Raw genomic sequence first — 27,055 nt, 5'->3', positions numbered from 1 at the left:
CACGTTTTGGGAAGACGCACGCAGGGCAACCTGAGTGGCAGTCGAGCATTGTGAACGTTCCATGACTCTGTGATAGATTGTAGCAGATACCCTGTCCAATCTGCACCCATTGTTTAGATTTTGATATAACTCACCATAACTTAGACTCTGCTAAATTAGTCTGTATTTTGCCACTGAAGAGAAAAAGATTTTTAGGAAGTCAGTTTGTTTCTAGTAACCCTGAATGTAAAATTGTGCATCATAGAGTCAACTTTCACGGACAGATAGATTTTGACCTAGTAGGGGTAACATATAGACAACTTAAAAATATTTACCAGACGCAGACAACAATCTTTTATAATAAATAAAATTGCCAGTTATAAATAGACAGGGAACTTAGAATTAGATTGCTTTAGTCTAATAAGCGCTCGGTCCGTGAACCCCGTTGTCTGCAGCAATGGGTCACGGAGGCAGCAAGCCACCCCCACCTCCCCAAGCAGGAGAAAACTGTAAGGAATATGTGGCGCGAGTCTGCGGCACTGACTACTATTTAATTAACCCTTGGATAGATAACCAAGCAAGATGGTCAGAAAAAATAGGGAGTTGTAATATAAAGTACATGGAAAAAGCGGGGAAAATTGGAGATGCTAATATAAGTGAAAGTTCTTTACCCACAGCAATTGCCTGTAGACCGGTAGACGGGTGAAACTGTTTGGTGGTTTTGGACTCTAGGGCTCCATTTCCACTTTTGCGACTTGTTGTGCGACTTGACACATGTCAAGTCGCATGATAGGTCAAAACCCATTATTTACAAATAGGACCGCTCAAACTGCTGCGACTTGAGTCGCAGCAACTTGAAAAAAGGTTTTTGCACTACTTTTGGGCGACTTCAGGGCAACTTGTCCCTCACAGAAGGAGGTCGCGCTGGGGTCCCCAGAAATAGCTGCAAACAAATTGCACTACAAACTTGCGCTTGAAGTCGTGTGACTTTGTAGCCACAATAGTGGAAACATAGCCTTAAAGCTGTGGTTAAGTGTCACTGCGGAGTAGCACAGTCTTAGGATTCAAACATTTATTGGTAATTTAAAGTCACAGTACATGTTAATTATAAAACAGCACGTTTCTGATTGGGCTACTAAAACCATGGAAGGTTTTAAAAAAAAGCCATAACAGAGAGAGATGATCTGTGTAAAGAAAAACAGCCTGTCAGCGCACATTTCCAAGGGCCTTATCAGAAGAGGCAAAGCAAAGAGTAGGACATTTTCAACCTAGGCCCCCCTACAATGAAAATATTACTTTACAAATGCCCCTGACCACACCTGCACCCCACGGTTTCGTTTTCCAAGGCAGATGTCATTTTCTTTGCAGCCATTATATTATCTCAAACAAGCAGAAAATGTTTGTGTGTCAGATTCATTTAAACTTAGTAAATTTCCTTCCGTGTGAGAGGAAGTAATGGTCACCTCTGCAATTGCAGCTAGCAGAAGTTTCTAAAAAAAAAAAAAAAATAATAAAGTTTTTTTTGAAAATTGGCACTAAGCCAAAAAGTTTTTAGTTCTTTATCTGATCATAGCATGCAAGTGGTATCTGATATGCCATCTCTACTGACAGCCATACCATCCGATGTTACCCACTTTACAGTGATTGGTTTAAGTAGTGTGTTTTTTTTTAAGCGTCCTATTGGACGAGGAGACACAGCCATCTTTGTTTCTTATTTTTCAGTCCAGGTAACTTACCTGGTGTAGAAATGCCTTAGGGCTATAAGTAGACAATTTGATTGTCCGCTCTATAGTTCTCCAGACCATGCAAGAGGGGATGGACACCTGCTCATGGTTCAGTCCCGCTACAATATGTATATGACATATGTAGTCACTCTGTGGAGGCCAGTCAGAGCGAGTGAGTTTATTGAAATGTACATGTATGTGGAAACAAAGTGTCACAGGAATAATGACAATGGTGTCAGGAAAGTGTTGTTCACCTTGGTTTTGTTCTCACAGAGAGTGATAGTAGAGTCAGTCACATAAGAGCTGCTGCTCTAGTGGGTCTTGCCAGCCCACAGTGGGTCTTGCCCGCCCACAGGATCATTAATTGTTATGGATCCGGACTACTCCTATCTATAATAACATTTTGAGACAAACCACAGGTCCAGAAATGTCACCAGAAATGTTAAATGCGTTTATATATCTGAAAACTGCTATGGTTGTAGCGCCTGCACTGGGCCTCCCAAATCATGGAAAAATGTTTTGTGTTTATGCAAGGGACAATTGTAAGACCATGACAGGTGTACTTGCCCAGGAGTATGGTGGTAGACTTTGCCCTATAAGTTTTTATCCAAAGATGGTCGCAGTCCAGGTCTAAGGCATGCCTGAAGTGACTCCAAGCATAGCATCTTGTGAGATGGTACTGGGGATGGCCACATCATTTGCCCTAGGTAGGCCCCAGCTTTAAATGGGCTACTGGTATTAAAGGTTGTGTTACACCACAACATGATTTATAGGCAGCCATAGAAGGAGCAAGAGATGTTTTTGTAGTTCATTTCTTGCTCCAGGCCAAAATATCACATATTGTTAGAAGCCATAAACGCATGCTACAGAACAAGTTTTAAGGAATTGGGTGATGATTTAGAAAAAGTTGAAAATGGCCTTTTTTCTAAAAGAGGGGAGCTCTGGTATGTATCCCCGCAGCTAGTGCCCCACTATTTATTGCCTAGTATTATGGAATAGGACACAGGGAGTGGGAAAGAACATATACAGTATTACTGGCAGTTTTTTATTTTATTTGCAAGCCCATCTAAATTCATGAAAGCATATGTTGCTAGATGCATCACCTGTATTAGGTACAAACAATCCAAACATATAAGGCCAAACATGAGCATCTCCAATACCCATCAACCCCATTCACACATCTACAAATAGGTTTTTACATATAGGCCCAAAGCAGGGAAGAAATAAGAGTTCCTTTTAGTCAATAGTAGATGGATTCAGCAGATGATATGGGCCAAGAACCGCATGACTGCCTAGAAACTATTGAAAGTGTCACTTCACCCCGTGCAGACATGATGAAAGAGCTCATCACCAACCTTCTTCAGGCTATGTTGTTACCCTCAGAGTTAGCTATCATTCACTGTAGGGCACATACCAGAGGTACTGATGACATCTCCAAGGGCAACGCACTAGCAGACAAAATAGCAAAGGCAGCTGCACAACAGTTACCTTTAGGAGCCCTAAAACAAATGCCTGTCCTAACCCACATCCTCCCCGATGATGCCCAGTTGATCACAGATCTACAAGCCTCAGCCACTGCTGAGGAATTGGAGGACTGGGGTTATCCTGTCTTGCAAAAGAATCCTATAACAGGATTAATTTGCAAAGAGGGGAAACCGTGTATACCCCGTAATAGTGCTCCTATTTGCATTGCCCACTACCATGGAATAGGACACATAGGATGGAAGGCCACTTTAAAACAGATTCAGAAAGATTTTTACATCACGGGCACAGCTCGATTAGTTGAAAATAATGTAAAAAAAAAAAAAAAAAAAAAATGCCTTACCTGCATTAGGAGTAATCCGCACATGAACACTTGCCCTATCCCACAACACAATTCACGCATCTGCAGATTGATTTTATACACATCCCTCTCCCAAGAGGGGGAACACAACCAGCATGTGTCATCACTGACATGTTTTCTCGATGGCCGGAAATGTTCCCCACTAAAAGAGAAGATGCCAGAAACTAGTCAAAATCCTGAAAATAGAGCTCAGGAATAGTGGAAAGGATGAAAAGCACAAATAAAAGAGTAATTGAAACTTAGAATCAAGTGGAACGGAACGAAAAGTTGCTCGCACCTTTCTTTTCTTTTTACAGGAAAATACCCATCCCTTCAGAGAAGGAGACGTAGTGGTGATGAAGCTGCTGACCAAAGGAAAGAAACCACAGGATTTCGCCTATGGCCCTCCCACTACCGTTGTTGCAGTAACCAGAACAGCAGTCCTGACTGAAGACAGCCCCACCTGGATCCACGCTACCCGAGTGAAATTGGTGAAGGAGGCTCCACCCCCTGAAGCAAGTCCAGAACCAGAAGCAAGAGAGGTACTAACGGGGGCGGACGGCCCTGACCTTGAACAGGATAGTCAAGAAAAGGGGGATTCAGAGGCAGGCGGCCCTGACCCTGTAGAAGAATGACATTCCTGATAGCACCAGATTCTGGAAACCTGTGGTTACTTATAGGACTTGTATCATTTTCAGTCTTCTCTGTAGTATGGGTTACCACTAACTGTATTTATCATCCAGAAGACCTAGTAGGGCTACAGGCCATTTGCGGAGCTTCCAACACCCCAACACAGAGTAATGCACATAACAGACAAAAGAGAGATGAAAGCTCAAAAAGTCTTACAGATAAAATGTCATTGTTGCAATTTAAGTATGCCTATGCCCAGAAGTCCGGATATGAAAAATGTTGGATATGTAGTAAACTCCATCCTAGCACAGCTAGAATTCCCCTATTAGCAATACCTTTAAACTTCACCCCTTTTCTAAATGGTACACCTCCTGTTGTCCTCACCAATGTCACGAGAACACTCTCAAATGATACCCTCACTTTCCAAATTATTGGTAGAAGTCATTCCCCAGACTGGTGTTTTAGGTTGGGAAACTCCACCAAGGGAGCTGAAGTGTGCCGGCAAACTAAGATTAATTTCTCAATGACCTCGATGGACAGCTCCTTCTGGCACACCTCAGAACCAGCCCTAAACGCCACTCTGATGAACTTTCTTAACTCCAGTTCCACTTCCTCTTCCCCAGTAGGACGGTTGTTGTCAAATTTAGCTTGGTCTAGTTTTTCTGACCAAATAATGGCGATGCTTCACAAACGTCCCCTAGCTTTGGGAAACAGTACTTATATTTGTTGTGGAAAGATTTGTCACCCTTGGATCCCTATTGTACCCCAAGGGTGGTGTTACCTCGCATCTCTAGTCCCCATCATGGGTGTAGTGGGAGACAACAAAGGAGGACATCTCCTCGAAGCTAGTATGCATCCTAGGTACCCCCTCAAACACCGCAATAAAAGAGAATTATTCCTTGAAAAGGATATGGTATGGGCCTGGTTCCCCTCATGGACCGGATGGGGAATAGACATGATGAAAAGGTTGAATAATTACTCTAAAATTCTCGATGACATCCTAGATAAGAACTCAGGAGACATTACCAAGTTAAATATAGAAGTGAGGGCAATTAAGAAACAACTTGAACTTCATGACCTAGCCATAGAAAGTATGAGTGCTGCTCTTACTGGGTTATGTGAAGTTACGGAGGATTATGAATGTTGCACATGGATACACAACACTTCTGTCGAAATCCCTGATTATTATGATATTATTGCACAGCACAGGAAAGAAGTAGATAAGTTACAATTAGAAGCCAGGAACATTGCTAAGACCTGGAGTCCCTTTAGTAATGTAGAGTTTGGAGTCGGAGGAATATTTTCCTGGTTGAAAAATATTGCTATGACCGTTATTATAGTCCTGCTCTTTTTGCTTTTTCTATTTGCATGCTTCAAGCTGGTAATGTGTATTATTGCTAGAGCTTCCAGGCCAAAGGTGAAGAATATTTCAATGCTATCCCACCAAATTGCAGGCTGCAAGAAACCCCCAACTAACAGCCCTAATGAATATACTAAGTATGTCAAGAGTCACAAACAAAAGGGAAAGAGTAACCTTACTATCTAGGGAGTGACACAGGGTTTTTTTTCTGGGAAAATCAATTGGGAAGATTATTGATTTTAAGAGGGGATTGTGGGAGATGGGGAGGTATCAATTTTATTTGCCCTCCATTTTGTATGTTCCCACTCCATTTTCTATGTATCTTAGTTATACAAGCTTTGCAAATGTGTACGTGTTACAGTTATGGCAAGTTTCTGTTTGTGGTTTTTGATGAAATCATGTCAGGCGTTTCTAGCAATAAGCTATATGCCCTATATGGTATTAAGTGTACTCGCTTTTTTCCCGAAATGACGCTTGGTTTCCTTAAACTGTTTAACCAATAAGAACGTAACAAGTATCCTATACTTATGCTATATGCCCTTACTCTTTACTATATAAACCCCAACGAGCCTATAATAAACTGAGAGTTGGTTTCACCATACATCTGTGTCCGTCTGTGTTACTTCCTGAAATCACTCTCCCAGGCCTGCCAGACACAAAGCGAGCATAAGAACAGCGGGACCAGGGGTTCCAGACACTAACACCTACAAAACTCATAATGGAACCCAGGACACTAGCACCTCTGCCCATTGCTCATAAATAGAATGTCCTCCTAGGCAGTGCCACCTAGATGTTGCCCACTTTCCTGATAGTCCTTCTCCAATCACATCCACTTTCTGGGCAGTTAATTATGTGGGAATGACTTACTCATGGAAACAATCCCCTAACAATGCTCTTTAGTTACCATGCATGCTCAGTAATTCAAGGGTGAAGCTGTTATCTTGGGACAGATGACATAGATGTGGGACTGTCTCGGCTAATCCAGGAAAGTTGGGATCTTATGATATGCTACCTGATATCCCCAAACACTTGCAGTCTGCAGGAAGCCAACAGCCGCTACCACCCACTCTTGTCCAATTGCAGTCCAGAAAGTAAACCAGAATATCGCCATGGGCATGGTGTTTGGCATTATCAAGCATTCATCCAACCATTGGTCTCCTATTGGTGCTCTGTAATTTTTGGATTGAGGTTTTATTGCGGTGTGACCCCTGTCTCCTCATTTCATGTCCTGGTGACCCGTCTCCTCATTTCATGTCCTGGTGACCCCTGTCTCCTCATTTCGTGTCCTGGTGACCCCTGTCTCCTCATTTCGTGTCCTGGTGACCCCTGTCTCCTAATTTCATGTCCTGGTGACCCGTCTCCTCATTTCATGTCCTGGTGACCCGTCTCCTCATTTCGTGTCCTGGTGACCCCTGTCTCCTCATTTCGTGTCCTGGTGACCCCTGTCTCCTCATTTCGTGTCCTGGTGACCCCTGTCTCCTAATTTCATGTCCTGGTGATCCGTCTCCTCATTTCAAGTCCTGGTGACCCGTCTCCTCATTTCATGTCCTGGCGACCCGTCTCCTCATTTCATGTCCTGGTGACCCCTGTCTCCTCATTTCATGTCCTGGTGACCCCTGTCTCCTCATTTCATGTCCTGGTGACCCCTGTCTCCTCATTTCGTGTCCTGGTGACCCCTGTCTCCTAATTTCATGTCCTGGTGACCCGTCTCCTCATTTCATGTCCTGGTGACCCGTCTCCTCATTTCATGTCCTGGTGACCCCTGTCTCCTCATTCCGTGTCCTGTGACCCCTGTCTCCTAATTTCATGTCCTGGTGACCCCTGTCTCCTAATTTCATGTCCTGGTGACCCGTCTCCTCATTTCATGTCCTGGTGACCCCTGTCTCCTCATTTCGTGTCCTGGTGACCCCTGTCTCCTCATTTCGTGTCCTGGTGACCCCTGTCTCCTCATTTCGTGTCCTGGTGACCCCTGTCTCCTCATTTCGTGTCCTGGTGACCCCTGTCTCCTAATTTCATGTCCTGGTGATCCGTCTCCTCATTTCATGTCCTGGTGACCCGTCTCCTCATTTCATGTCCTGGTGACCCGTCTCCTCATTTCATGTCCTGGTGACCCCTGTCTCCTCATTTCATGTCCTGGTGACCCCTGTCTCCTAATTTCGTGTCCTGGTGACCCCGTCTCCTAATTTCATGTCCTGGTGATCCGTCTCCTCATTTCATGTCCTGGTGACCCGTCTCCTCATTTCATGTCCTGGTGACCCCTGTCTCCTCATTTCATGTCCTGGTGACCCCTGTCTCCTCATTTCGTGTCCTGGTGACCCCTGTCTCCTCATTTCGTGTCCTGGTGACCCCTGTCTCCTAATTTCATGTCCTGGTGACCCGTCTCCTCATTTCATGTCCTGGTGACCCGTCTCCTCATTTCATGTCCTGGTGACCCCTGTCTCCTCATTTCGTGTCCTGGTGACCCCTGTCTCCTAATTTCATGTCCTGGTGACCCCTGTCTCCTAATTTCATGTCCTGGTGACCCCTGTCTCCTAATTTCATGTCCTGGTGACCCCTGTCTCCTCATTTCGTGTCCTGGTGACCCCTGTCTCCTCATTTTGTGTCCTGGTTACCCCTGTCTCCTAATTTCATGTCCTGGTGATCCGTCTCCTCATTTCATGTCCTGGTGACCTGTCTCCTCATTTCATGTCCTGGTGACCCGTCTCCTCATTTCATGTCCTGGTGACCCGTCTCCTCATTTCATGTCCTGGTGACCCCTGTCTCCTCATTTCATGTCCTGGTGACCCCTGTCTCCTCATTTCATGTCCTGGTGACCCCTGTCTCCTCATTTCATGTCCTGGTGACCCCTGTCTCCTCATTTCATGTCCTGGTGACCCCTGTCTCCTCATTTCGTGTCCTGGTGACCCGTCTCCTCATTTCATGTCCTGGTGACCCGTCTCCTCATTTCATGTCCTGGTGACCCGTCTCCTCATTTCGTGTCCTGGTGACCCCTGTCTCCTCATTTCGTGTCCTGGTGACCCCTGTCTCCTCATTTCGTGTCCTGGTTACCCCTGTCTCCTAATTTCATGTCCTGGTGATCCGTCTCCTCATTTCATGTCCTGGTGACCCGTCTCCTCATTTCATGTCCTGGTGACCCGTCTCCTCATTTCATGTCCTGGTGACCCCTGTCTCCTCATTTCATGTCCTGGTGACCCCTGTCTCCTCATTTCATGTCCTGGTGACCCCTGTCTCCTCATTTCATGTCCTGGTGACCCCTGTCTCCTCATTTCGTGTCCTGGTGACCCCTGTCTCCTCATTTCATGTCCTGGTGACCCCTGTCTCCTCATTTCGTGTCCTGGTGATCCCTGTCTCCTCATTTCATGTCCTGGTGACCCGTCTCCTCATTTCATGTCCTGGTGACCCGTCTCCTCATTTCGTGTCCTGGTGACCCCTGTCTCCTCATTTCGTGTCCTGGTGACCCCTGTCTCCTCATTTCGTGTCCTGGTGACCCGTCTCCTCATTTCGTGTCCTGGTGACCCGTCTCCTCATTTCATGTCCTGTTGACCCGTCTCCTCATTTCATGTCCTGGTGACCCGTCTCCTCATTTCATGTCCTGGTGACCCGTCTCCTCATTTCATGTCCTGGTGACCCCTGTCTCCTCATTTGTCAAGCCAAGAACAACTATGCCCATTTCACAAGCTGGAAACCAGCGTACTGCTTTCCTTTAAATTTCAGTAGCAACACATGTTCTTACACTGTCTTCATGATTAGAAAGTTTAGCTTATGTGCAAGGCATAATGTAAACCCCATCTAAAGAGTTATCAGAGGCAGTCGTTTACAGTAACAATTCAAAATATCATTGACATATTAGGTAGAATCTCACGCAAAAAAAAAAAAAAAAGTGTGCCGATGACAGGGTTGGCATGGGTGACATGGGCCTTATTCTGCTTTTCTTACAGTTCTGGGTCCTGGGCTTGAATCTGACCAAGGGCATTATCTGCATGGAGTTTGTAGGCCTTCCCTATGTCTGTGTGCAGAGGCGTAACTAGAATCTTCAGGGCCCCAGTGCAAGAAACCATGAAGGGCCCCCCGGAACCCTGGCCAGGGCCCTTCCCTTCAAGCCTGGGGCTCTTTCCACTGATCCTGGGGCCCTTTCACAATTTCTGCAGTGGGCCCCCTTCCTGCTATCTTGGGGCCTAATGCCAGGGCCTGGTTGCAACTGTGACCTTTGTGATCCTGGAAGTTCACCCACTGGTGTCAGTAGTTTTTATTTTTTGGTATTTTAATTGTATTATTTTTTAACACTTTGTTTTATTTTTTACAATGTCACTGACTATGACTCTGTCCATTCAGAAAATTGCACATAATTACCAACCCCTTCCTGGTTCTCTATTGTGACATCCCCTGCAGCAGCCAGCAGAAGAGGGAAGGGAGCACAGTGTGGGTCAGCACAGTGGGGGGGGGGACCAGGGGAGCTCACAGGGGCCCAGAGACAGCAGAACACCAAGTGAACTGGATAGGAGGAGTGGCGGGGGCAGCATACAGAGGAACCAATGTCCTCCATTTTCCTCCTGCAGCTACATGAGGGAAAAGGAGGACAGTGATTTCTCTACATGCCGCCCCCGTTGCCCCTCCTATCCAGGTGTACAGGGGAGCCACACAGGCCTCCTGGAGAATGGGGCCCGGTTGCAATTGCAACCCCTGCAACCCCTGTAGTTACGCCCCTGTCTGTGTGTTTAACTTGAGTGCTCTAGTTTCTTTTCATTATCCAAAACTACGGTGGTTGATTACTTGGCTTCCTCCCATACTGGCTCCAGTGAGTGCTAAGTACCTGGCAACCAAGACACACACAGATGCAGTGAAACTGACAAATTATCTCCATTCTTATTTTAATATATGGTTATATTACGCTTAGTACTGGGTGTGAGATAATGGAACAATAGCATTAATGAATTTTCCAACAACATCAGACAGGGATAACCTAAAATAACCACCATGGATATAGGTTTAATTGTTGTGCTGTTTATGTAATCACAGCTTGTCCTGAAGTCTAAATTGAGTTTCTGTCTAGCACAGTATAAATTAGGTTGGTTGCGATGGAGACGCACACCTAAAACTTTAAAACAAGAACATATAAAGTGCCAGGTCCGATTTAAAAGGTCTGTGGGCTAATTCCAAAGCAATTTCCTTAGAATGGGGCGGGGGGTGCTAACAAGAAGAAAAAATAAAAAAGGCTTTTTGGTATGGGATATCCTCTATTGAGCAGATAGTGATGCCAATTGTCCCATACAATGCACCCAATGTGACATGCAATATAAAAGGGGTGTGACTCAAATTCTACAACATTAGTGTGTTCATGAAAAATAAAATCAATATTACAAACATGTCCTAGGTAGCTTCACTATTATGGCTCTTGGCAGCCATTTTGTACCTGAAAGGTCCACAACTAGGTTGAACTCCAACCCTGACATCCAAAGGGGAAGTCCACAGCTAAATCGCGATTTCACATATGTTCAATCAAGTTCTAGGCTATGGGGTGTACTTACATTGGGATATCAATCGCTAGGTAGGTGCTATGGGTGTACTTACATCACTCGATCAATCTCTAGGCTATGGACGTTCCTAGACCTTCCTTGATGTCCCGAATAGATGGCCATGGTCTTTGATTGGGTTGGGTGTCCACCATATGGGTAGGGACATTCATTTGTAGGATTATGTAATAAATTCCTTTTGGTAGACGTTTTTGTTTAGGTCACAACTTTTGTAATTTACTTACATCACTAGATCAATCTCTAGGCTATGGAAGTTCCTAGACCTTCCTTGATGTCCCAAATAGATGGCCATGGTCTTTGATTGGGTTATTTGTCCTCCATATGGGTAGGGACATTCATTTGTAGGATTATGTAATAAATTCCTTTTGGTAGACGTTTTTGTTTAGGTCACAACTTTTGTAATTTACTTACATCACTAGATCAATCTCTAGGCCAGTGATGGTGAACCTTGGCACTCCAGATGTTTTGAAACTACATTTCCCATGACGCTCATGCACTCTGCAATGTAGTTGAGCATCATGGGAAATATAGTTCCAAAACATCTGGGGTGCCAAAACATCTGGGGTGCCAAGGTTCGCCATCACTGCTCTAGGCTAAAGGGTTCTTAGATCTACCTTGATGTCCCAATTAGATGGCCATATGTTGGATTGGGTTAGGTGTTCAACATATAGGGTTGGGCACCTCCCTGGAAGCATTATTATAATCATGCTTTTGGTAGTCTTTTTTTCCTTGTCAAATTTGTTTGTTTTGAAAAAAAATAAGAATAATCTAAATTTTACATGGGTTGTGATACATATTTAAAGGGTAACAAATGAATTACTTCAATTGGAAAGAGACAAATAAAAATTCAAATGGAATATTGCACTATATAAGCATCAAATAGACCGTCAAAGTCAAATGGCATATAATTGATGTGGCGCCCTCCTAGGTAGGTGCTAGGAAAGGGCATCTATTGCTCCTGCTGCTCATCAGGGGAGCCTGATCTACAAGTTTGCCTCTCCCATGTTTATAACATATAATATATATAAAATCCCAATTCATATATCCTTATGGTAAGTCCTCATGCTCAATATAAGTGCCTAGTGTCTATTTGTCTTTAAATCTTATACTCGTGTGACACACAATCCACAAGGGCCCAAAGTAAAGTGCTCAGTGCGGTCCTTTTAAACACGCTCCACACTGTCCACCCCTCTTTCCACCTCACTCACCAGAAAGTTATGACCTCTTATTTTCATAAGCCAGTCACAATGGATTTTTGGATGAAAGCCCATCCACTCTGAGGTGGGATGTTGCTCCTATAGGATCCCCTCTATGTATGGTGGTTCACCGCGTGCATGCATATAGGAGAATTCATGCATATTTATTGCAACCTCAAGCTCCGCACACACACATATATATATACACACATATATATATATATATATATATATATATATATATATACACATACATATATATATATATATATATACATATATATACACATACATATACATATATATATATATATATATATATATATACATATATACATACTATATATATATATATATATACATACACACACACACACACACACACACACACACACACACATATATATATATATATATATATATATATATATATATATATATATATATATACACACACAAACACACACACACTTCTACATTACTAGATCAATCTCTAGGCTATGGGGTGCACTTACATTGTTAAATCAATCAAGGATATTAGGTTCTTAGACCTTCCTTGATGTCCCAATTACAATGAAGATGGCCATGGCCTTGGATTGAGTTCTGCATCTACCATAAAGGTACGGCCACTTCTTCGAAGGATTATGTAATGTAGCACCAGGCTGGATAGGTGCTAGTGTAGGTGTATATCGTTTTTGGTTTCTCTGCTTAATAAGGAGACAGCCAGGTAAATCTAGGAGCAGCTTGCTTAACAGAGAGCTGTGATTGTTAGATAGGACCTGCCTAGGATGCTGCTCACCCTGGCTTAATGTTTCACAATGATCCAATAGTGATTTAGTTTATTGGATAGTGGGTGGAAACCATGCATTCGAGAGCAGGGGATCTGTACAGCCCTGGCCAATAGGCACGGGAGGTGCCCCGGTGCATGCTGGACGACTGTTCTTATATCTGAGGACATGGGGCTCATGGTCTTTGGCTGGAGGGGCTGCTGCCTCGCCCCAGCAGAGACTGCCATGCGGCCTCAGGTGGTCAACCCGAGGGCCAGAAAACAGATGCTGAAACCCAGGGATACTTTTGAGAGCTGACTGAGGGAGGAGGTCCATGGATCACGTCTGGTATCACGGAGGAAGGTGACCTGCGGACAGGGCCTTGTGAGTACAGACTTCCCACAGGGATCCTCGAGACTGCTGTTAAAATCCCCCTCTTGGTGCTACAAAGTCAGCGTGCTGGGTGTAAGCTAAAGGGGGATACTGGATTGTGTTCTCAGCAGGGGCAGACTGACAACTTTCGGCCCAGGGGGCAAGTACAAACCAGAGGCCCATGGTGCAGCGACTCCGCCCCCCTCCCATTTTCCCTCTTCCTGTTCTCCTCCTGACCCCCATTCCAGGCTGAAGCCCCGCTCCAGATACTCTTACCGACTGAATCCGGGTTTCCGACATGGCCAGCAGGGAGCGGTTAGGGGGGGGGGGAACTGGGATAGCTCGGTCGGGGCTGGCCAAGGGAGGAGAGTCTCCAGTGGGGCATGGAACCGGCCTCTGCTTAGACACAGCTTACATCATCTATGTTGGGGGGCTGTGCTCTGTCCTTGTCTTCAACCTGAACTCAGTAGGTCAGTGGTGGGGACTTTTTACTGCTCTTCACCAAGAATCCTTTAGGCATGTCTGTGGCAGAAGCGGTGCAGCCTTTTTATGGGGCATAAGAGTGGCCCAGGGGGCAATTTCCACCCTGCCCGCTGGCCCAGTCCTTCCCTGGTTCTGAGGATAGAGTTCATCAAAAGCAAAGGACTTATTCTTCCCATGCAAGTGCTGTATGGTTCAGCCGAAGATCGGCTATTCAGTTCTACTAAGTGAGAGTTGCCCTCACCTGTACAAATTTGAATTTGGAGTATACCACTAATCCCTTCTCCTATTCAAATTCTCCAAATAAACCATCAAAAACAAATCTCCTAGACTGGTCATTGTCTGGAGACAACGAGCAAAAGTGTGTGTGTGTGTGTGTGCACCAGGCATTGTGTGAAAATGCCAGGTATCTGGCAGGATAATCGGAGGGAGACCCAAGAGATCTATACTCAGTGGCCCCCTATGGGGGCAGTGCTAAAGTAATATTACATTTCTTTGGTAGACATGTTTGTCTAGCACACAACTTTTGTTACTTAGGATAGGCATGTCTGACTTCTCTCCAACTTTCTGATCATAACTGTTCTGGATGAGTGGCTCACAAAGTAACAAAAGTCAGTATTGTAGCACCTGTCTAGGTAGGTGCTAGAGAGTATTGCTTTTTGGGTTTCCTTGCTTACCAGGGGAACTGTCAGGCAAATTTAAGTACTCTCTCCTAACAGGGAGCAGTGATCCATTGATAGGGTCTGCTCAGTGTGATCAGATGCTGCTCATGTTGTCTGCCTGTTTCACACTGGTCCAATAGGATGGGGCATATTGGACAGTGGGAGGAAACCTGACAATTGGGAGCATGGGTGTAGATACAGCCCTGGCCATTGGCAGAGGAAAGTGCCTCAAGGCATGCTGGGTGACTGTATATATATATATATATATATATATACCCCAAGAGTGAAAGTGTGCAGCGGGATTTTGGCTGGAGAGTGGGGTCCTGGAGGGCGGATATCATGTAGACCCAGATATCATGCAGAGCTGACACAGAGGGGGGGGGGGTATTTACCTGGAAGGATCTTGTTGCCATGTTTTACTTAAGAGATAGGATAACCGGATTATAGCAGATCTTTGATGGAGGACAGACTCACACAGGCACCATGCTTTAGTTTTCTCAGGAACACACACTGCAGTCTCTGCTGCCCCTTTTTCTCTTTTTTTTTTTTTTTTTTTTTAGTGAGTGCAACTTTATTTAAACACTTCCTGGTTAACAAACAGACAACATATTCATATGACTGTAGATCAATGGATAAGCTGTATAAGGGCATATAAACAAAATGTCATATATCTTAACACCCCCACTTGCTCTTATACTGCTTATGAAAAATAGTTTAGTACAGTTACATCATTTTACTCTCTATACTCCAAAAATATAACTCACAAACCTATCAAGCTTAAACTTTGTTATTGGTTTAGTCAGAACATCAGCTACCATTTTATCCGTAGAACAATACTCAAGATCTATCTTGCCTTCACTCAGAATAGACCTAAGGAAATGGAATTTAATGTCAATATGTTTGCATCTTTGATGGTAAACTGGGTTCTTTGCGAGAGCTATCGCACTCTGATTGTCTTCAAAAATCTTCACTGGCTCAAACTGACATTCACTGTCCAATTCTCTCAGCAGTTGTGTAAGATATAGACTCTCCTGTGTGGTTGCAGCTAATGCTATATATTCAGCTTCACATGAAGATAATGCAACTGTTGGTTGTTTCTTTGATTTCCAAGAAATCAGAGGTCCATTTTCAGTCAGGCTAAAACAATATCCTGTTGTGCTTCTCCTATCAATCTGATCTGAGGCCCAACTGGCATCACTATACGCCTCTAGTTTTAACTTCTCTTTACATTTTCTGTAGCATAGTTCAAAATTGACAGTTCCTTTCAAATATCTCAGTACGTGTTTGGCCGTGATCATGTGTTGTACACTTGGTTGTGAAAAGTGTTGTGACAGTTTGCTTATAGTCCAACTCAAATCCGGTCTTGTACACGTAGCCACATAAATCAAACTGCCTACTATCTCCCGATAGCTTTTTACATCTGCAAGTTCACTTTTGTCGTCGAAATCTAATTTTTGTTCACAAGGAGTAGATCTCGGTTTACAATCTGACATACCAAATCTTTCTATCATTTTCAAAATGTATCTCTTCTGATTCATCTTCACCGTTTCACTAGTCTGTCTAAAATCAATGCCCAAAAAATAGTTCAGTTTTCCAAGATCCTTCATTTTGAATTTTGTCGCAAGTGTTGACTTCACATCATTGAGTAGTTTTTCATTGCTTGCAGCAATGATGAGATCATCCACCCATATTAGTAATATTGCTTGTTCATCTCTGTTCTGTTTGACATAAACACAATGGTCTACAGAATTTTGTATAAATGCATTTGAACATAGATAATCATGTAGCATCTTGTTCCAGTTTCTTCCCGATTGCTTAAGACCATACAGTGACTTTTTTAGTTTGAGAACTAGCTTTTTATTTGTGTCATCTTTGATCTCAAAACCTTCTGGTTGGTCTATATATATATCACAATCAATTGGGGCATGCAAGTAAGCTGTCTTCACATCCATTTGATGCAAGATTAAATCATATTGTGCTGCCATTTGCATCAAAATGCGTAATGAAGTAAAATTCGCAGTTGGAGAAAAAGTTTCCATGTAGTCGGTTCCCTTTACTTGATTATAGCCTTTTGCCACAAATCTGGCTTTGTACGTTTCAGTTCCATCTGCATTGCTTTTTATTGCATACACCCATCTACCCCCCACTGAATGTTTGCCTTCTGGTAGTGTGGTCAATTTGAAGGTATCATTCTCCTTTAGTGACTCCATCTCATCTTTCATTGCATTTAACCAACTTTGTGACTGGGGTGTTTCCATAGCTTCTCTGAAGGTCTGAGGTACATCATGTGCTCTATAGCAGTAATCTATGTTCATTAGTACCTGATCATCACCAACAGATTCTAGTACATAGTCATTTAAATACTGAGGAGTTTTTCTATTTCTTGTAGGGTATCTTGTACCATGGTCTTCATCTTTGTCCTCTACAATCTTCTCTAAAGAATCTGGGGTCTCATTAGTCATTGGACCTGATACAGGAATTACACTCCTTTCCTCATAGAAATCATCATTATTGTCCAACAGCTCAGTCTGAGTTTGTTTCTCGATTACATCCTTTTCAATGAATTTTACTAGTCTGTGCTTGAAGACTTTGCCAGTTTCAGGGTAATACACTAGGTAAGAAGGACTATTTTTGTCATATCCTACAAAAATTCCTTTTGTGCATTTTGGATCCAGCTTTTTCTTATCGTGTTTGTATGCAAAACATTCTGACCCAAAAATCTTCATTTTTGATAAGTCTGGTTTCTTCCCTGTCAGTATGTTGTATGGCGTTTGCTTCAAACGATTGTTAAAACATCTATTTCGAATCATAGCTGCTGTCATCACTGCATATGTCCATAACTCTTTTGGTACTTTGCTCTCTATTAGCATACATCTTGCCATCTCTATCAGTGTTCTCCAGTTTCTTTCAGCTGTTCCATTTTGATGTGGTGAATAAGGTGCTGAAGTCTCATGTCTTATGCTCTTCTTTATGAGTAGTGACTGGAAGTCATTCGATGTGAATTCGGTACCATTGTCTGACCTCATTCTCTTGATGATCCCATAGGGGGCAGTATCAGCGATAAACTTCTCTGTGGCTAGAACTGTGTCACTCTTGTTTTTCAGAAAGTATACAAACACTGCACCAGAATAATCATCAGTGAATCCTATGACGTATTTGAATCCGTCCTTTGCAACTGGCTCTATAGGACCTGTTAAATCTGTGTGTACTAGTTCAAGTGGGTATTTTGCACGGGTGTCAGGCTCCCTGTTTCTACTCTGAGCAACTTTTCCTTGGATACAAATCTCACAATTCAGGTTGGACTTATCAACCTTACCTTGGATCTTCATTCCATCTACTAGATTCTGTAGTTTCAAGATATCATCGTAATTACAATGACCTAGGATTTCATGCCATGTCTGAATATCATAACAACCGTAACAACTGTCATCGCATTCCTTATAGGTGTTCAAATAGTAAAGCCTGTTGTATTTCTTTATAACAAATTTTGTACCATTCTTATGGATCAGAATACTGTCATCTTGTCTGAATTCAACAGACGCCCCATTTCTTGTTGCTGCTTCAACAGAGAAAATGTCTTGTGGATATGTGGGGATAAACAATGCGTTTTGTAGCAATGTCCTCCTTTGTCTTCCCTTACTGTCCATTAGGTATACCTCAGCGTCGCCTCTCTTGAGTGCTACACCGGAAGTTCTTTTCCCATCTGCCAACTCCATGTAGTGTTTCTCTGGCTTAAACGAGGTGTCAAATCTTTTAAATTTCTTGATGTCTGTGATAATATGCGATGTTGCTCCTGTATCTACCATCAGGCTTTTTGTTTTGGGATTGTTTAACTGGTCTTCGCTTATTTTAAAAGCAAATGTTTGTTCTGTATCATCCACTACCTGCTTTACATTGTCTCGTGCCTTTCGTCTGCACAATGTCTCACTGTGAGTGGAGCTCTTGCAATAATTACACCACTTTGTCTTCCTCTTATTCATTCTATATAGGCATGCATTAGCTTTGTGACCTTTCTGATGACAACTGTAGCAGACAATGATGTCTTTCTCCCTTGTTGGTACAACAGGGGTGCTGATTTTCATTACATTATCAGTGCTTGTGCTGCTGTGATATTTTTCAGTGTCCTCAAAAATCCTTAACTGAGTTTTAAAGTCAGTAAAAGTCATATCTTCTTTACCTTGTGTTATGTGGATTGCAAATGGTTTGAATGATTCAGGCAGGCCTTTAAGAATCATAGCCACTAATAGTCCATCACTGAGGGTCTCTCCTGCATTTCTAAGTGCTGTAATCGCTGTTTCTGTGCGTATGATATAGTCTGTGACACTTTCACATTCAGACTTCTGAAGAGATGTTAGTTCTGTGTATAAATTTATGATACGTGGCTTACCTTGGCCAGCATAATGATCTCTCAGGATTTTCAGCGCTTTTCTTCCATTATCAGTTGCTTCTCTCATTATAAGAGATAGACTTTTATCATCCAGGAATTGTATTAACTCAGCATAAGCTTCCTCATTCTTATTCCTGTCTTGTACAGGGTCTGTTCCGTCTGGTGGATCCTGCAGGATCGTTTCTTTAACATTCATCAAGCGCAGATGGCCTAGGAATTTTGTCTCCCACAGCTCATAATTTTTCTCATCTCCATCGAAAAGCAGCCTGTTCCATCGGCTTGTTCCCTCTCTCCTGGGCCCATAACCTGTTGCCATTTTTTACTTAAGAGATAGGATAACCGGATTATAGCAGATCTTTGATGGAGGACAGACTCACACAGGCACCATGCTTTAGTTTTCTCAGGAACACACACTGCAGTCTCTGCTGCCCCTTTTTCTCTTTTTTTTTTTTTTTTTTTTTAGTGAGTGCAACTTTATTTAAACACTTCCTGGTTAACAAACAGACAACATATTCATATGACTGTAGATCAATGGATAAGCTGTATAAGGGCATATAAACAAAATGTCATATATCTTAACAGATCTGTTTCTGGTTTCCGTGAGTCCAGATTCACATCTAGGGGCCTGTTTGGTGAGGGCCATCTCTTCAAGATAGAGAAGTCAGTGGACGGGTGCCAGCTACAGAGCATAATGGTTAGTGTCCTGAAGAGTCAGTGTTCATAGAGTCTGCTTCCAGAGTAAGCAAAGGACTTTTCCTTCCATACACATGCAGTATGGTTCAACATAGAGTCTGCTATTCATTTCAACCAAGTGAGGTAAAGCATCTGGCTGCAGGATAATCAGAGGGAGGCCCAGGGAAGACTACATTCTGCAACCCCTACGGGGGCAGTGCTACAGTATAAGCCAGGCAGCTCGCATTTTCAAGAGCAGGTCAACAATTGCAGTCCAATATTTCCTTCCTAATGGGTTTACACTTGAAGGGTAACTTCACTTTCGTGGGAAAAAAAAAAACTAGCAAACAAAAAAATATATAGCATATACAATTGCGACACAAGTCATATTGCAATTGAACTGGATTAAAAGTTACCTTTCCTTTTCAATCTGTAGCGCTATTTTCTGCTACAAGGAGGTGTTCTGTACATAGATTGTGTACAGGACGCCCCCAGAAACGTCATTTCCTGTTTGTGTGATTGGCTCACTGATTTTCCCAGAAGTCTGCACTAAGATACAAATCAGATTTTGGGCATCTCCTGCAACAAAAATGTCATTTTTGGTGGGATGCCACCAAAGGGAAATCACGTCTAAAGAGATTTGAATCTGCGATTTCACAATTGTGGTAAAACATGGGACGCATTTGTGATGGCATTATTTCTCAAAGGCACCCCAAACGCAGAGCAATTTTGTAAATGTCGCGTGAAAAGTTGCACAAACAAAATCGCGGAACGTGTGTCTCGCAAAAGAAGTTCAAGGAACTTCTTTTGGGTGACACGCATCCTGCAATTTTGTCACATGACAGTTGTGAAAAAAAAATATATATAGCCATCTCCCTAGCCATCTCTCTATCTCCCTAGCCATTAGAGCTGCACGATTCTGGCCAAAATGAGAATCACGATTTTTTAGCTTGGAATAAAGATCACGATTCTCTGTGTAACAAAAAAAAATTGGGATAACTTTACTGTTACGTTTTTTTTTATTCATTAAAGTCTATTAATTGCGTTTGAAAGACTGCTGCGCAAATACAGTGTGACATAAAATATTACAACAATCGCCATTTTATTCTGTAGGGTCTCTGCTAAAAAAAATATATAAAATGTTTGGGGGTTCTAAGTACTTTTCTAGCAAAAAATAACTGATTTTAACTTGCAAGCAACAAATGTCAGAAAAAGATCCAGTCTTTAAGAGGTTAAACTTCCTTTCTCCCTGGCAGAGGGAAGGAAAAGATACAATGTAATCATTTTTGTTTATAGTTACTGGGAGACTTTGCTGATAGCCGTTTGCCGGGAGGCTTTTTTTTTTTTTCCACAGCTGTTCTCTCTGCTATGCAGCTATGCAAAGAATCGAGCATATTTCAGGGTTAGATCGTCAGGGGGGGTGAATCGAGATCGCGATTTTCATACGATTAATCGTGCAGCTCTACTAGCCATCTCCCTAGCCATCTCTCTATCTCCCTAGCCATTTCTCTATCTCCCTAGCCATCTCCCTAGCCATTTCTCTATCTCCCTAGCCATCTCCCTAGCCATCTCTCTATCTCCCTAGCCATCTCCCTAGCCATCTCTCTATCTCCCTAGCCATCTCCCTAGCCATCTCTCTAGCCATCTCCCTAGCCATCTCCCTAGCCATCTCCCTAGCCATCTCCCTAGCCATCTCTGTGTGTTTGGGGTTCCATTGAGAAAAAATGGCATTGCAAACACGTCCCCCCATTTACCATTTCCTCCCGCAATTCAAACTGCCTAGGTGTGAATGGAGCCTAAAGGGATGCAGACCCTGCAGGTGCAGCAGCTGATTGATAATTATAAAATCACTCCCATAGATACAGACAAAGACAAACAGAATTCTTCAGAATTACAAAAGGTAGGAATCTGCAACAAAGTTACCTGCAATGTACATAGATCACTAGGGGAATGTTTTTTTGTTTTGTTTTTTGATGAAAAGTGTTACTTTTTAATGAAATCAGCACCACACATGATGTAATCAAGTCTGTTCACAGGGCTTTGCATGCGCTAGTGAAGAAGACTACTTCAATTTGGCCTCATTTGCTACAAGATTTCGCTTTTATAAAGTTCAAGCCTAACCAAAAAGTAGTATTCTAGTTATTGGAGGAACTAGGCAGGTTGAGTTGGCCCCTGGATTATATATATATATATATATATATATATATATATATTCGTTCTTGTTAACCTTTGAGTTTTGGGTGTACCCCCATCTTTTTATGTTCCAGTGGAATGACCCTTGAGTGTGTATGTAATATCCATACAGTTTCCAACTCTTGGTGATTCTATGGCTCAGCTCACTGGGAACTATGTCTAATACAATACTGGGCAGGCACATGCGGAAAACCACCAAAACTGAGGCTATTTATGAGGTCATGAATGGGCATCATGACTTTTGAATGGTGTATAACCTAAACCATTCACAAGCCTGCCTCCATATATTTACAGTGGACTATTCGGAAGCACATTACCTGGCATCGTGTGGTATATTCCCCATTCCCTATTAAGGTGGACTCTATGGTTGAGTCAGACAAGTGGGTCCCTAGGGGAGCTAAATTAACTATAGTACATGAGCCCGGTTACCTTGTTATCCCTGGATCTATGAACCAGGAAGCGGAAATAAACTTTTACAAAGGACAAGATGGAATAATTGCCACCGATATATGGGGGTTCTTTACTACCTACCTAGGAGAGTAATATCGACAAAACTCGACACTAATAATTATATATCTAACCTTAGGGATTGTGACTCTCCCTACCTGTCATCTAATCTTCGTTTACAGCAAGAAATATCGATATTGCTCGGTCTCTCTGGCCCGGACGAAGCCTGATGCAAAACGCGTTGGCTGATTGGGACCCACAAACCGAATATCAAAGACTTCTTGCACCAACATCAGCTTGAAGCATGTATTGCTCCCATAATAGGGAAATATTTCTGTGCTGTGATTTTTAACTTATGTTTTGCATATGAGGGATGTTTTCTATATGTGTCTTTATACATCCCTGTGTGTATACCAATTTTGTTTTAAACACATTCAATAAATAATTAAATTTTAATGTATTGATTCTCTGGTCTTCCTTCTCCCAATCAGCCTAGAAACCCCTACTTTATCTCTAGATAGTTGTGGTTGTATATATTGGGGCATGGGCCTATCTTCACGGTAAATCTTATGTCTAATACACTTGAGAGACTTTTCCTTAGAACTTTGACAAATTTTTACAAGGTGGGCCACCATGTCTTCCCCTAACCCTGGGACCAGAATGTGGAATGTGATAGCACATGTGCTTAGTAAATTTGTACACACATACTAGGGCTAATTTAGTCAGGAGCCAATTAAACTACCAGCATGTCTTTGGAATGTGGGAGGAAACCGGAGTACACACAAGCACAGGGAGAACATGCAAACTCCACGCAGGAGTAACAAAACTTAAAGATTCTATATTCCAGTTTCAAGCATAGAATTAAATTGGGGTCTTTGAACTCCATACCAGCTGAAGGTCAGAAACCTACACCAACCAAAGTGTTCACCCCATGACCTACACCAACCAAAGAGTTCACCCCATGACCTACACCAACCAAAAAGTTCACCCCATGAACCTACACCAACCAAAGAGTTCACCCAATGAACCTACACCAACCAAAGAGTTCACCCAATGAACCTACACCAACCAAAGAGTTCACCCCATGACCTACACCAACCAAAGAGTTCATCCCACCCCAGATCCCCCAACTTTTGTGAACTGGTCAATACAAATACTTTTATCACCAAAAGATAAATGATAAGGCATCAGTTTAAATTTGACATCTCAATGAGACATGAGCTTGTCTTTCTCAGATGTTGAAACGTCCTTGTGTGCTCCCTTTCAAGCCCCATGATTGCCGCCTTATCTTTTGTATTTTATGAACTTATATGGATGTGTTAAATATAAATATTCAATGATAAAAAAGTGTGTGTTTAAAAAAAAAAAAAATAGAAGTGTGTGTAATAAATATATATATATTTTCTTTTTACTTAAAAATAATAGCGTGAATATATGATATAATCTTTTTTTTAATAATATAATGATTATGATAATAATAATAAGCGTGTGAATATTTTATATATATATATATATATATATATATATATATATATATTCACACACTTATTATTATTATCATCATTATATTATTAAAAAAAAGATTATATTATATATTCACACTATTATTCTTAATTAAAAAAATATATATATACACACACTTCTATTTTTTTTTAAACATACACTTTTTTTTATCATTGAATATATATATATATATAATATACACACACACATATATACACACACTATATTATTCACACACAATGAATATTATTTAAAAACAAGATATATATATATATATATACATACATACATACATACATACATACACACACACACACACACACACACACACATTTTTTAAATATTATTATTACTATTATTATTATTTGTGTGAATATATATATAATTCACACAAATAATAATAATATTTAAAAAATGTGTTTATATATATATATATATATATATATATATATATATATATATATATATATATATATATATATATATATATATATATATATATCTTGTTTTTAAATAATATTATTATGTGTGTGAATATATATATATATTATTCACACACTTCTTTATTATCTTCTTTACTTCTTTATTATCATCATATTTAAAAAAATAAATATATATATATATATATATATATATATTCATATTCACACTGTTAATTATTATGATTATTATTAATAATAAAAAATTATTTTTATTATATATATATATATATATATATATATATATATATATATATATATAATAAAAATAATTTTTTATTATTAATAATAATCATAATAATTAACAGTGTGAATATGAATATATATATATATATATATATATATATTTATTTTTTTTATTAACACTTTATTAATAATTATAATTTAAAAATAACAATGCGGAGATGAAGCTGGTAAGGTAAGTACAATGTGGAGATGAAGCTGGTAAGGTAAGTACAATGCGGAGATGAGGTTGGTAAGGTAAGTACAAAGTGGAGATGAGGTTGGTAAGGTAAGTACAATGTGGAGACGAGGTTGGTAAGGTAAGTACAATGCGGAGATGAAGCTGGTAAGGTAAGTACAATGCGGAGATGAGGTTGGTAAGGTAAGTACAATGCGGAGATGAGGATGGTAAGGTAAGTACAATGTGGGGATGAAGTTAGTAAGGTAAGTACAAAGTGGAGATGAGGTTGGTAAGGTAAGTACAAAGTGGAGATGAGGTTGGTAAGGTAAGTACAATGTGGAGACGAGGTTGGTAAGGTAAGTACAATGTGGGGATGAAGTTAGTAAGGTAAGTACAAAGTGGAGATGAAGTTGGTAAGGTAAGTACAATGTGGAGACGAGGTTGGTAAGGTAAGTACAATGTGGAGACGAGGTTGGTAAGGTAAGTACAATGTGGGGATGAAGTTAGTAAGGTAAGTACAAAGTGGAGATGAGGTTGGTAAGGTAAGTACAATGTGGAGACGAGGTTGGTAAGGTAAGTACAATGTGGAGATGAGGTTAGTAAGATAAGTACAATGTGGAGCTCTTACCTGCACAGACCAGGCACAGGAGGCCGGCTAGGACACACAGTATAGAAGGAGTCATGGTTGCAGAGTGTGCTGGGCTCTCCTCCTCTCTATATATATAGTCTCTGATCCTCCCACACAGTGTGACTCACTGACCACACTCACCCCTCCTCTTCTCATTACACACAATGCATGTTTATATTGGACGGATATCTGACATTATATTTATAAATAAGAGTGCTGTGCGTGAAATTCTCAGGATTCCCTTTATTCCAGAGAAGGGGGAATCCCCATTGTTTTCACTGATGATGAATAATACCCAATAAGATGAGCTAGAATCATACAATCTCAGTTCCCACGTAGGGGCATGGCGCAGCGAATCCCTCTTCCAGACACAGATGGAGAGACTGATAGGAAATGTACCGCTGGCTTTGCCTAGGTTTTTATTATATTATGTAGCATTACCAAATTGCCATGGAATCACCGTCTAGTATGGAGCTGTGCAGCCGAGGGAAGACATTTCCCACATATAAGTCATTGCATAAACTGCCTTAAAGTGACACTAAGTGACACCAAAAAATATTACATACAACTCCACTACTTGTAGCCTGGCCCCAAATAAATGTGCTACATGTGGCTCATCCACTACATAACGGTCCTGTATTTTAAAGATCATGAAATGTTTTCTTCCGTAGTTTTTTACTTCCAGTGTGAGCTCCTGCACCTCACCTTTTCCCCCTCACTTCTGTTTGTTTGGAACAGTCATGTTAGTTGAGGTCATGTACGCTTCTCTATGAACACCAAAAATAATATAGTGGGAACCGAATTGCGGTAACATCGCACAAACAAAATTGTGGGTCGCATGACGCCCAAAAAAGGTACAAAAGCTTCTTTGGGGCGTCATGCGACCCGTGATTTTGTTTGCGCGATGTCACCGCGATTCGGCAGGCGGAAATCACGGCAACATCGCAAGGCATTTGGGGTGCCATTGCAAATCAACGGCAACGCACAGGCGGCCCGCGATTTGCAATGATTTCCGGATCGCAGGCTGAATCACGGTGATAACGTGAACGTAGCCTTAGTGTTTTTGAACTGTTTGTTGCCATAGGGCAGTCCATTCACCAAAATGGGTTGCCCTATGTGCGTTTGTTGCCCATTCACACGTTTCCACGTGTCGCACATAGGGTAGCCCATTCACCAAAATGGGTTGCCCTATGTGCGTTTGTTGCCCATTCACACGTTTCCACGTGTCGCACATAGGGTAGCCCATTCACCAAAATAGGTTGCCCTATGTGCGTTTGTTGCCCATTCACACGTTTCCACGTGTCGCACATAGGGTAGCCCATTCACCAAAATAGGTTGCCCTATGTGCGTTTGTTGCCCATTCACACGTTTCCACGTGTCGCACATAGGGTAGCCCATTCACCAAAATAGGTTGCCCTATGTGCGTTTGTTGCCCATTCACACGTTTCCACGTGTCGCACATAGGGTAGCCCATTCACCAAAATAGGTTGCCCTATGCGCGTTTGTTGCCCATTCACACGTTTCCACATGTCACACATAGGGTAGCCCATTCACCAAAATGGGTTGCCCTATGTGCATTTGTTGCCCATTCACAAGTTTCCACGTGTCGCACATAGGGTAGCCCATTCACCAAAATAGGTTGCCCTATGTGCGTTTGTTGCCCATTCACACGTTTCCACGTGTCGCACATAGGGTAGCCCATTCACCAAAATAGGTTGCCCTATGCGCGTTTGTTGCCCATTCACACGTTTCCACATGTCACACATAGGGTAGCCCATTCACCAAAATGGGTTGCCCTATGTGCATTTGTTGCCCATTCA

At 41.9% G+C, this 27,055-nt stretch overlaps 1 protein-coding gene across 1 annotated transcript; it reads left to right on the top strand.

Moving 5' to 3' along the window:
* Nucleotides 1–4,156: 4,156 nt before the first annotated feature.
* On the top strand, nt 4,157–5,701 carry LOC309569807 (uncharacterized protein; the record flags this gene model as incomplete). Its single annotated transcript, XM_082275810.1, has 1 exon — nt 4,157–5,701. One exon carries the CDS (start codon nt 4,157–4,159, stop codon nt 5,699–5,701), a length of 1,545 nt encoding a protein of 514 aa, XP_082131936.1.
* Between the last annotated feature and the right edge of the window lie 21,354 nt (nt 5,702–27,055).

Source organism: Pelophylax lessonae (genome assembly GCF_965119305.1).
Source record: "Pelophylax lessonae genome assembly, chromosome: 13".
In the NCBI taxonomy this organism is placed as follows: Eukaryota; Metazoa; Chordata; class Amphibia; order Anura; family Ranidae; genus Pelophylax; species Pelophylax lessonae.
Note: the sequence above shows the minus strand (reverse complement) of the source record. Positions and strands in the feature narration are given on the sequence as shown.